Here is a 12,401-nt window from a genome sequence, read left to right as displayed (position 1 = left end):
GTGTTGGTGACCTTTACATCGCCAATAATGCGAACCGCACGTCGCTGCAACCGATCCAAGGCCTCCAGTAGGTACTTAGCGGAGCCATCCCAGAGGTGCGAGCAATATTCAACGCAGGACCGTACCTGTGTTTTATACAGCAGGAGCAGTTGAGCAGGCGTGAAAAAACGCCGCACCTTGTTCAGGACTCCGAGTTTACGTGAGGCTGTTTTTATAACAGCCTCGATGTGATCCCTTGGATTGAGGTCGCACCGAACGTCGATTCCCAGTATGGCGACTTTGCTATGTATCTCCAGCGTGGTGCCACAGAGGGAAGGAGGAGGGGAAAATGGTGACTTTTTCGCTGTGAGAGCGCACACCTGTGTTTTCTTGGCGTTAAACTCAACAAGATTGTCAGAGCCCCATTTGGCGATGAGTCCTAACGTCCTATCGAGCTCAACAACAAGATCCCTCCGTCTCTCCTCAGTTTCCGCCCGTCCAGCCGCTGCGCGTCCGTGGTATCCCCCGTGCACTGTACTGTCATCTGCATAGCAATGTATGTTCCCGAGAGAGAGCATATCATTGATATGCAGAAGAAAGAGCGTGGGGGATATCACAGACCCCTGGGGGACTCCAGCATTCACTACATGGGATTTTGAAGCGCAACCATCAACTAGAACGCGAAGGCTGCGCTTGTGTAGGAAGCTAGCAATCCAGGTGCAGAGCTGAACCGGCAGACCGTATGCCGGCAGCTTGGAGAGAAGACTTCTGTGCCAGACTCTGTCGAAAGCCTTGGAGATATCGAGGCTGACGGCCAACGACTCTCCACGCTTATCGATAGCTTCACCCCAGAGGTGTGTTACGTACGCTAGAAGATCACCTGTGGACCGTTTTGGTCGAAACCCGTACTGACGATCATTAATTAGACAGTGATCTTCTAGGTAATGGATCAGTTGGTTGTTTAAGATCCGTTCCATCACCTTACAAAGAACTGAGGTGATAGCTATTGGCCGATAATTTGCCGGGTCAGATCGATCCCCTTTTTTGGGAACCGCTTGCACATTAGCTTCTCTCCAAGAATCCGGCACACATCCTGTAGAAAGAGACAGCTGGAACAGGCGCGTTAACACAGGAGACAGCTCCGCTGCACACTTCATCAGCACTATGGCTGGTATTCCATCGGGACCGCTAGCTTTCCGCACATCAAGTGATTGTAGCTCTGCACGTACATCACGTTGCCTGATTTTGATGTCAGGCATCGTGTAGCCACATGAAGGAATTGTTGGTGGCAGCGCACTACAATCATTGATTACGGAATTATCCGCAAAGAGTTTTGCCAGAAGATCAGCTTTCTCCTGCGGACTGTGAGCTAGCGATCCGTCCGGATACCTGAGCGGTGGCAGCGAAGGTTGACAGAAATTGCTTTGCACAGATTTGGTCAGACGCCAGAAGCTACGGGAGCCTCTAGGTTGTGAAATAAGGTCATGGCCAAACCGCGCAATGCGCTGTGCATCCGCTCTTGTGTATGCCTTCCTACAAGACTTGGAAGTTTTATTGTAGGTTGCTTTCAGTGAGTCAATGTTAGATGCCCCACTAACGCAGCCATTGATCCACGCGCGATAAGCCGCCTGCTTAGAAGACACAGCATCGGCACATTCGCGAGTGAACCAACGGTTACGCGTACCCTTACTGGCGAGGTCTGAGTTAGGAATGTAGTATTCCATCCCCAACAGGATCTCACCAGCAATAGCAGCGGCGCTAGCTGTCGGGTCATTCTCACTGAAGCAACGCTCCTTCCAAGGGACTGACGCATAGTAATCGCGCAAACCGTCCCAATCTGCCGACTTATAGTGCCAAATGCGACGTTTGCTTACCGTTGGTGGCGGCAGCTTGGCCTGTGGCACTTTGGTAGATATCAGGCAGTGATCCGAAGAACCAAGTGGAGCCCGAACCTCAACCTGATATTCCACCGGGTGGCTAGTCAGCAGAAGGTCCAGTAGGGAAGGCGCTTGCCCGTCAATGTCTGGGATCCTGGTGGGCTGATCAACCAACTGGGTCAAGTCATGCGTGAGAGCGAAAGCATGGGCAGTCCTTCCTGCATGGTCAGTTTTGGAGGACTTCAACCATGATTCATGGTGAGCGTTAAAGTCCCCCAAAAACACCAGTTCCGCGTTAGGAAACTGCTCTTGCGCAGCATCTGCCACCCGACTAAGATGGTCAAATAGTCGGCTTGTCTCCAAGTCACCATTGTGGGATCTGTAGAGGCACACGTAGACCCGACTCTGACGAACCAAGTCCACACGTACCACTAACAGGGAGAAGGAAGGGTCCTCCAAGCAGCGCAGACGGTGACAACAAACATCCGTCCTGACGAACAAGCATACTCCGGCTTTCGCTTTGAAGGATTCTTCAAGCATGTAGCCGGGATAATTAAGGTAGCTGGTATCGACAGGACGGAGTATTTGAGTCTCCGTCAGAAACAACATTGCTGGCCGTGCTGTCTCGAGATGGTGGTGGACAGCATTGAGGTTAGCGTGGAGTCCACGGATGTTAACGAACTCAACCTCAAACAGCGTGGGAATGGTGGGGGTGTGCACCGCTGTACGACCGTCATTTCTTTTATGCACTGTCATGGATAGGGGGAAAAAAGAGGAAGAGACGTGAAGCGAGCGATGCGTTGCCACGATAAGGACGGTCAAGGTGTGGAGCTGTGTTTCCCCAATAAGTTGCCAGAAGAGAAAATAAACCGACCCGCCGGGCGGAAGGGCCCCCGAACCCTCCCGGTAGTGGCCGCCGGGACCCCACCGTCCGGTCACCAACCGGCACGACGGTCCACACCGGGATTATGCGTGGCCTGGTGGGGCAGCCTCGCGAGCTGGTTAGGAACGCTTGGGCCCCTGTACTCTGCCACGGGCGGCCAGCGGAACAACCGTTTCTACGGGTCTCCCTGACCGGCGGGTCAATATACTTTCCTCCAGCATTGGTTCAACAGCAACATCCACCGGACCAACACTTATCGCGACAATGCGCGCTCGGGCACTGGCTGTACGCCGGCTGATCTCGAAACGCGGCTGCAAGCAGCCACTTCACGAGTGTTTCACCATGCGTACGGTGGTAACAAGCCAGGCGGATGATTGACATCCTACCACCAGATGAGCAGATGGTCGCTCAGATGTCCCTTAGTCGCCTCTTACGACACCCATGGGAGAGAGAGGGGCAGTGAATTGTATTCTTACTCCGTCACTGCACGGACAACACTGTTTAGAATGTATCTAAACAGTATATTTTGTTTGTATGAGTACAATCTTTATATATCGGCTTGGATTTCAAGACAATAAAGGCGACGATACAAAATATGCGCCCAAAGCATCCCAAAATGTGGGTTGGTTGGAGATGGGGAGTGTTTGATCAATAATCGTGATGCGTCGGATCCACTTTGTAAACTTTTCTAACCTAAAAATTTGCATTTACTAGCGATTGCACTCGATTGGCTGGCGATATGTCCAGCGATAATATATGATAATATATTAATGCATAGTGCATAGTGATGATATTTGTTTGTATTTCTATTCAACATCAGCAACATATTTTTATAAATTTAAATGTTATATTTCGGCGTATTAAGTACATTTAAAACTTATAATATTTGTTTATTATGTTGTTAGACTGGGTATATATTTTGTTTTGTTACGTTTTTTTCTAAATCTATTTTTTTTCATTATTTCATAATTCACGATGGAAAATTAATAAGCCGCATTATAGTAGGTGTTAAAAATTTAAAAAAATTAAAATACTTCTCTCGAATATAACCTTAGCATACTTTACTTTACGTCGTTTCTGTATGTAAAGACAATTTTCAAGTTCAAATAAAATATAACTTTTATTTTATTCAAACTGTTTGCGTAAACTTACAAATACCACATATTTATCTCTTCAGTTCTTTTAATTAAGAGCATATTCATCATGCAAAACCAAGTGTTTAATGTTCTTAAAAGATAATATCGTGTGAATGATGTGATGTTTATAATAATGGGATATTCTTGTGCTACAAGTACCCATACATAGATAGAATAAACGCAAGTAGACTCGGCAAATTTATTCAGACTGCAATTGTGTCAGATTTCACTGGAAGTGCCGCTTAAAACAATATTATGGAACGGAGAAACGTCAAGTTATCAAAACACTGCTTAAAGTCCAGCAATAGCAAAATTGAAATAAATGTAACGGAATCCTCGAATAACTTCATAATAGTATCAAATAAGTCGTTTAACGTTGCTACTGAAATAGTTTCTAATTCAGTTTGAGACGTCAAACTCCATTTAAATTTACGATGTCATTTGGTCAGGATGCATTACTTATTTAAGTATAATATACTTTTAGTTGTTTGTCAAATTTTAATATTTGATAAGATATGTTTAAAGATTGTAGCATCAATTCAGACTGGAGTACAAAAGGATTCTTACTAAAAGAGAGAACTTTTGAATAATTAATATAACATTTATAAAAAAAAATCATTGGTTTAGTTGATAGCTTGTTCTGTTAGTCGTTAGGTCCTGAGTTCTAATCTTGGGTCATACAAAAATAGATTAAGAATATGGTTCGAGTCATATTTGATTACACTTTTGATTGTAGTAGAAACGTCATTTTTTACATGAGTACATATATTAGTATAAATTTCTGCACAATAATGATATTATCATTAATTTATATTAAATTGCTAAATGTATGTTTCAGTTTTCATATCATTGGAATAAAAAACAGAATTTTAACAAACCAGAAGATCTCTAAAATATTAATTGGAAAATAAAATATTCTGCTGACCTACTCCTTAACCTTCTCACACTACGTATCTTGTCGGTATAACAGACCAATGTGTGCTTAGGAAGCGCAAATAGGCCTACCTATTAAGCTTATATTTAGCAACATGGCTATATTTTCAAGACAATAAATTACTCAGAGCAGTTTAATTCTTATTTGACAAAAGGAATCTTTATTTTTCAGTCACATATTTTTGTCTTTGATTTTGATTTTCCTTTCCTTTGATCTGTTGTAACATAAACATCTAATTTTGGCCATATCCTACCTATAATTATTACTAACGGAAATGGTGGTCACCACTGTCACCTTGGCACAAATCAATATTAACCATTATTTATATTAAATGATAATTCAATAATTTTATTTAATAATATATATTGTTTATTGGAAAAGAGTAAATGCAGTGAGTTTCTTGCCGGTTCCTCTAAGCCGTTGGTAGCTTTAAATTGAATGTAAACTGACGACTCAAAATAGCTCAAAAGAGTCCTTTCGAATAAAGTGTATTTTATTTGATTTCATTAACGAAATTATTATTTTACTATCTATTTATATACCTCATAGCACATTATTGGTTTCAGATGAATTGGTAATTGTCAAATCGTTTTAAAAAATTATGTTTGCTATTATGCTTCACCTGATTAGAATCATAATAAATAAAATGTTTACAAATATCCCCAAATGATACTTACCATTAAATAACCATTATAAGTGTCAGTTAAAGTAACCCTTTGGAAAAGGAAGAAGTTTTGACCATTCTTGATATTTCGCATAAGCTTACGCTCAGTTAGCAGTACTCGCTTTTCTTCATTTTTATTCCAAGAATTACAATAGCGCATAATTATAAAATAATAACATATTCTACAATTATAAATATATACAATATATAAAATTTAATAATATCTCGTGAACTTAGCCGTTAACTCTATTTGAGCCATCTACTCTACGACTGTTGAATGATTTAATTATAGTTAATTTTGTTAGTAATAAATAATAAATACTCGAGTTTTTTTTTATTAAAATTACAATTCCCCTTATTTTAAGCAATTATCCGATAGGACAGTAAAAGTCGTTTGTATACGTTAAGAATAGTAATGAACGACTAAGTATATTCAAAATAACACCTTGTCTTTTATAAAGAAATAACAAAATATTGAAAGAAAAATCAGCCAAGAATAATGTATTTCTACTGTTTTATTTTTAGGTCTAATTAAAACTGAATAAAATATGAATGAAATAGAGCCGAGATGGCCCAGTGGTTAGAACGCGTGCATCTTAACCGATGATTTCGGGTTCAAACCCAGGCAGGCACCACTGAATTTTCATGTGCTTAAATTGTTTTTATAATTCATCTCGCGCTCGGCGGTGAAGGAAAACATCGTGAGGAAACCTGCATGTATCTAATTTCAACGAAATTCTGCCACATGTGTATTCCGCCAACCCGCATTGGAGCAGCGTGGTGGAATATGCTCCAAACGTTCTCCTCAAAGGGAGAGGAGGCCTTTATCCCAGCAGTGGGAAAATTTACAGGCTGCTAATGCTAATAATGCTAAAACTGAATTAAGAATAGATGTTAGACTATAATATGTATTAAGTTATTAACTTTAAAAAAATATAATAAAATATAATAAATAAATAAAATCAGCGTACCAGCGAACTTTAAAAAATTTACTAACATACGAACACGTAATAATATTCATATATCATGTAATTCAAACTCAAACTCAAATTCCTTTATTCAATATAGAAGTATTACACTTTCTTATTGATGGTCAAGTTAAACACTACCTCCGGTTCGGAAAAAGAAAAAACCCTGACCTGAGAAGAACCGGCGAAAGAAACTCAGCAGGACTTTTTTTTTACGTCAAATTATATACATAATTGTATATGAGTAGAAACAGCCAGGAGGCGATCGTTGCATTCCCAAGGTGTGCTATCAAACATAAACTCACTAATTGTATAGTAACCTTTCGCACACAAGCGTTCCTTAACAATTTTTTTAAATTTCGCAATTGAAGCATTTTGAACGCTTTCTGGGATCCTGTTGTAGAAGCGTATACATTGCCCCACAAAAGAGTTACTGACTCTATGCAGTCGAGTAACAGGAGTAACAAGATTGTGTTTGTTCCTTGTACCAACGTTATGAGAATCACATTTTCTCATAAAAACATTAATATTTTTCCGTACATACAAAACATTACAGAATATATATTGAGAAGCAACAGTCAATATCTTAATTTCTTTAAATTTATACCTCAAAGATTCCTTGGCTCCCAGGTTATTATAGATTGCGCGAATAGCCCTCTTCTGCAGCACAAATGAATATGTATTGTATCTAAAACTATAATATTCTTAATACTCTGTAAAAATAAATTTGATGTTCTAATTATCGCGTGCGTGGTAGTATCGAGACACATTCATTGTTTTTGATTAACAATGTGCTTTATAGCATTCGCTCAAATAGTACGAAACGTTTAATTAAATTATACAAAGTATGTCACTAATCTTCGAGCCATAATCGTAAGCTACGGGAGGAATGTCATAAGTCTCGTCTTGGCATTAACACGGCGTCGAGACGTGTGACGACTTAATAAGTTAGGTTGTTACCGACTTGTGTAAATTTACCTTAACGCCCGATATACCCGCTCACACCCGTCCCTACATTATTCTTAGCTAACGGTGTAATTTATATGATCGTACAGTACATGCAAAGTTTGTGAATTAGTTACAGATTATCGTAATAATTATTAAAAACTTATTTTTCGATATAATTTGAAACAACGTATAGATTTTTGTATCTAGTTTAAAAATATTTCTGATTTCTTATTCTTTTATTTGTGGTGATTATACATGAACGCCTTTGTAGCTAACAATATACACACTCGTCAATTTTACTATACAGTTATATAGCTAAAATAATAAGATTTATTACGGCGGTTATTAGTGCCATTGACACGCTTGAAATGAATTTTGTATATGCTGAATTATGTAAACGTGGTACGTTGGTAATAATCTTTTAATGTACCGTAAATGTGTCAGTAACTCATCCTTAGTTTTACAAATTATTGACAAGTTAAAACAGAGGAAATGTAAAACAACCAAATATGTATCGATGTATAAAATAAAAACGATTTTTGTACGATGTGAAATAAAAAAAAATCCAATCCACGATTGCAATGCTACCTACCTGGTCCAATCCATTCAAACATCTAAAAAAAAGGTACATAAAAATTACTAGTCCTATAGGAGGAATTAATCAGTGACAGTCTGAAGAAAAATATACGTAAAAACACAAAAGATATATATTACTCGAAGTTACGTTCTGATCACAAAATTCCCAATATATAAAATGAATTATAAGTATACGAGATGAAAATCACAAGTAAGTTTTTAGCTAACAAGGTTTTATCGCAAAACATTCCGTATTCTAGTCCGGAACTTGCGTTAACAAATACAGTATGGCAAACAAGAACAAATGAATATAGTTTAGCGAGAGACCGCGAAGGTACTGCAAGCAATTTGTGATCACCGGGACCGGCTTACATTCTCACCTGGTTAAAATGCCTACGTTGAAATACGGAAAGTTAATTACGGGTTGGGTTATTGTAGTTAAATTTATAGGCATTGTAATTTATTTACTTAATTGACGTATTTTTTTTATCGTAGACTTAAAAAAAGAAAATAAAAAAAGAAAATGTGGGGTCTGGTAATGCCCGGTTAGAACTACGTTACTTTCGCTATAAATTTGTTTTAAATAACAGATACATTGAAACAACGTTTGTGAATAACAAAATAATAATGTTTTTTTTTTAAATTAAAATAATAACAATGTAATAATAATAACACCACATAATCGACGTATATGCCGTATTATATTAGTATAGTCCGTCCACCGCAAAACACACAAACTAATATGCCATTATTTCGTTTTCAAGGACGTTGGATTTGGTACGAGATCATTTTTATTTTTACAGATTTATTTTTATCTTTTTCTTGGATATTTGTTGAAAACTCTTTGATAAATCATTCATTAGGAGAAATGAAACATAAAACACAGATTACAGATTTAGATCTATCATAAGGTACGGTGCACCATTCCAAAACAGAAAAAAATAAATCTTCATTAGGGAATTTTCACACAATAAATAAAAAAAGTACACAGCTCTGACACTGTTTAATGTAATTAATTCAAAAAATATTAAGGAAATTTTACAAAATTAAATTAAATTAATAAAAATTATTGTTTATAATCGAAACATTCGTCAGTAAATATTTTTAATACATTTGGATTTTTATCTATCAATCGTTCTAATGATTTTTTACGCTTTGCTAGTATTTCATTTAATTCGTGGTTAGATGATTTTACAGTACAATTGAGGTTAAAGTTTATTTGCATTTCTTGTTCAATAATATTTTTAACACAATGACAACTATTTTTTGGCAAGCTTAGATCGTCCGTACTTGAATATTGAGTCCCAACAGAATGATGACGTTCTTTGGTTGCAGAAAATGGCAGCTCCTTATATGCAATATCTTTAGGGTTAATAAAGTGAGGTGAAATTTCTGTTTTACAAGCTGGACTCAGAATGGTGGTTACTCTTTCGTAATTTTCTTTAGTGTAATCTAAATAGTTGGCTAAATTCGGAAATGAATTTGTTTTTATCCAGTTTGTACACTTCCTCGCTGGACAATCTTTAAGACGTGCGAAATCGTCTAGTAATAATGACTCTAAAGAAGACTCTTTATCAATCGATTCGCAGGTCGTTTTAGATGGTAACTTAACTTCATTTAACTTCTTCGGCGGAGATGATTCGCGTGGAGTACGACATTTACATTTCTGTGATTCTAAATAGCTTTTTATACCTTCATATCCATGACACTTAGCGTAGACATATTGTCTTCCGACTCTAAAATATGGTAAATCTACATCAGATGGTAAAGTCTCTCGACTACCGTACGCCTTAGGAATAGGATCTGATAAATCACCAATTACAACGAAAGGATTTTTTTCACATACAGTTATTTCCTGCTCAGGTTGCTTAAAATGAAATACGTTTAAGTCAATATCATCACTTTTTAAAATTGTAGTACACATTACTGGATTTCTTTTTAGTTCAATAATTTGCAACATCATCATTTTCTCTAAGTCTAATAAAAAAGTTGTTTGTTCCGGTAATATTTTAAGTGAAAAACTTATAAACTTTAAAAACAACTGTAAGATTTTCTTAATTTTTTGTTCCCAATGTTTATTGATATCTGATATTCCTACATATTTTCGTTTGCAATCTTCTATTACCTGAGCTTTTTTTTCTAATATTTTACTTTTACTTAAAACTTCATCAGATTGTAAATTTTGTAGAAGTATTTTTCGGATTTTGCATTTTTTTCTCTCTAAGCTCATTATATACATAGTACTAGTAATTCTTTCCGCTTCGACTTGTTTATAAAATGCTTCTATGGCATAATTTCTCTCCTGAACGGCTTGCAGTATTAGTATTTTATTTCGATGCACTTCATTATGCAATAAAAGTGAATAGTATTTTTTTAATTTTTGTACTTCAATAGTAAACCTTTTTTTCAAAATATTTTCAAGCTTTTTTCTTTCTTTCAGCAACTTATTTTGAATTTCAATATTTAAGTCCGATATAATATTCGCGTACGCTGTTTGTATTTTAGTTTGTATTTCTGAATGTAAGTGTTTTTCTAAATCTTGTAAAGATAATTCGTAAAACATGGATATCTCATGTTTCATAATATCACTCTTGTGTTTAAATATATTTTGAAAAATGGTTTTAACTTTTTTAACTACTTCCTGTTTTTCATGTTCCAAGATGTTCTCCCAGGAAGCATCGTTGTCATGCACTAATGTCTCTAACAATTTTAGAAATTTTGCACGTTCCTTTTCTAAAACTTCATTACCAATGTCTAATATTCCTTCATGTGTTTTGCCTCGAGTAATCTTTGACGTAAACGGCGGAATTAATTTTATAATACCCACAAGAAGATCGCTGGGTGATTTCCACTCATCTTTTTGGTCTAAATTTTGAACAAGCAATTCCTCTTCTGAAGGTTCTTCATTATGAACTGCAGAGAGGCTATTTTTATCAAAAAATATTTCAGCGTAAGTACTTGTCACCCTCTGAGCATCATACAGTGTGTTATTAATATTATGATACTCCATAAATACAAATTAATTCAAAAACGTAATCTGACTGATATTGTTTCGTTTGACATGAATGTCATAAATGGAAAAATAAAAGGTAATTTAAAAATAAACGAATCATTATATACGGTAAACCTCCGCCAGGTAAAATTAATACTCCATTTTATTTATACCGACCACAAGTAAAATTACTTTAAAAAAAATAGACAAATAACGATCTGACTTTATAATAATAAATTACAATCAATTATAGCATTAATTATTTTTAATTAATTATATCTAATAACAACAACCAACTATAAAGGCATATTTTCTATGACTCAGAAATATTATGCTCGGAGTACCCAAACTTCGCGCCAAAAATTATATCTCCGTGAGAGGCGGCCGCGTTTTGTTTTTATGTTTTACGCTACAAGGTTTAAATGCATTAGGCTTTATTTGAATTATACTTGTGTTTTATGTCACTAATTTCGTTACAGTCGACAAATTACCAATAAATTATAACCAATAAATAACTTTTGACTATATACATGGATGGACGGGAGATTCAGACTAAACATCTGCCAAGCATAATAAAGTTTTACTTGAAGTTAATAGTGTATAAAATACTACTACTAATACTAGGGGACTAAAAATAGTCCAAATTAACATTATGTAATTATTAAATTAAATTGATAAATTAATAATTTTACAGAATAAAAAATGAAATTTTATCATAATTTTATCCTTAAACATTTCAAGGCTACGTAGATTTCAACAGGCTCACTTGACACCATGATTTAAGCAATCGCATGTATAATTCGTAGTTGACATTTGCTTTACGAGTCAAATATCTCTTGTATTCTCCTCGTGAATAGTATTGTGTTTTCTAAGAAAATATAAGACAGTTGTGATAACTTCTAATGATACTATTAGGTAAAAAAATTAAATACTAACTTATTTATTTAGAAATTGTATGATGTATTTATACTTTAATATGACTTTTTTAATTATTATTATTCAATTTATAGGGTCAATACATAACTTTGATCAGATTACGTCAGTTTGTTTATCTGGTTTCACTAACTGCGGGACTAGTCCACAAATTCAAGGCCGCTCAACGTACTATGCGGTAGCTTATGCTCGGAATAAAATTTTAAAAATAAATTAAAATCTGTTAAATTCTGTTAAATTCAGAAATAAGGTTATCCGGAAAAGAACCAAAGTTATTATAGATATATAGATTATAGATATATATTGCATGATTAGCTGACTGAAATGGAAATCAGTATGTTAGTCATGTATGTCGAACGACAGATGGCCAACCCTACGGCCAATGTATTCTGATTGCCTGATGATGATGATCATGAAGTGGATTTGACATATCGATATGTTGATACAAAAAAATATTGCTTATATTTGCTAAATCATTTATATATTTTATATTAAAACGATTTCATTTTTA

At 35.9% G+C, this 12,401-nt stretch overlaps 1 protein-coding gene across 1 annotated transcript; it reads right to left on the bottom strand.

The window, feature by feature from the left end:
- Positions 1-9,031: 9,031 nt before the first annotated feature.
- LOC125077987 lies at positions 9,032-10,978 on the bottom strand. Its single transcript, XM_047690121.1, has one exon. The coding sequence runs from the start codon at positions 10,973-10,975 to the stop codon at positions 9,032-9,034; it is 1,944 nt and encodes a 647-aa protein (XP_047546077.1). The 5' UTR covers positions 10,976-10,978.
- Positions 10,979-12,401: the final 1,423 nt, after the last annotated feature.

Source organism: Vanessa atalanta, chromosome 4 (genome assembly GCF_905147765.1).
Source record: "Vanessa atalanta chromosome 4, ilVanAtal1.2, whole genome shotgun sequence".
NCBI lineage: Eukaryota > Metazoa > Arthropoda > Insecta > Lepidoptera > Nymphalidae > Vanessa > Vanessa atalanta.
Note: the sequence above shows the minus strand (reverse complement) of the source record. Positions and strands in the feature narration are given on the sequence as shown.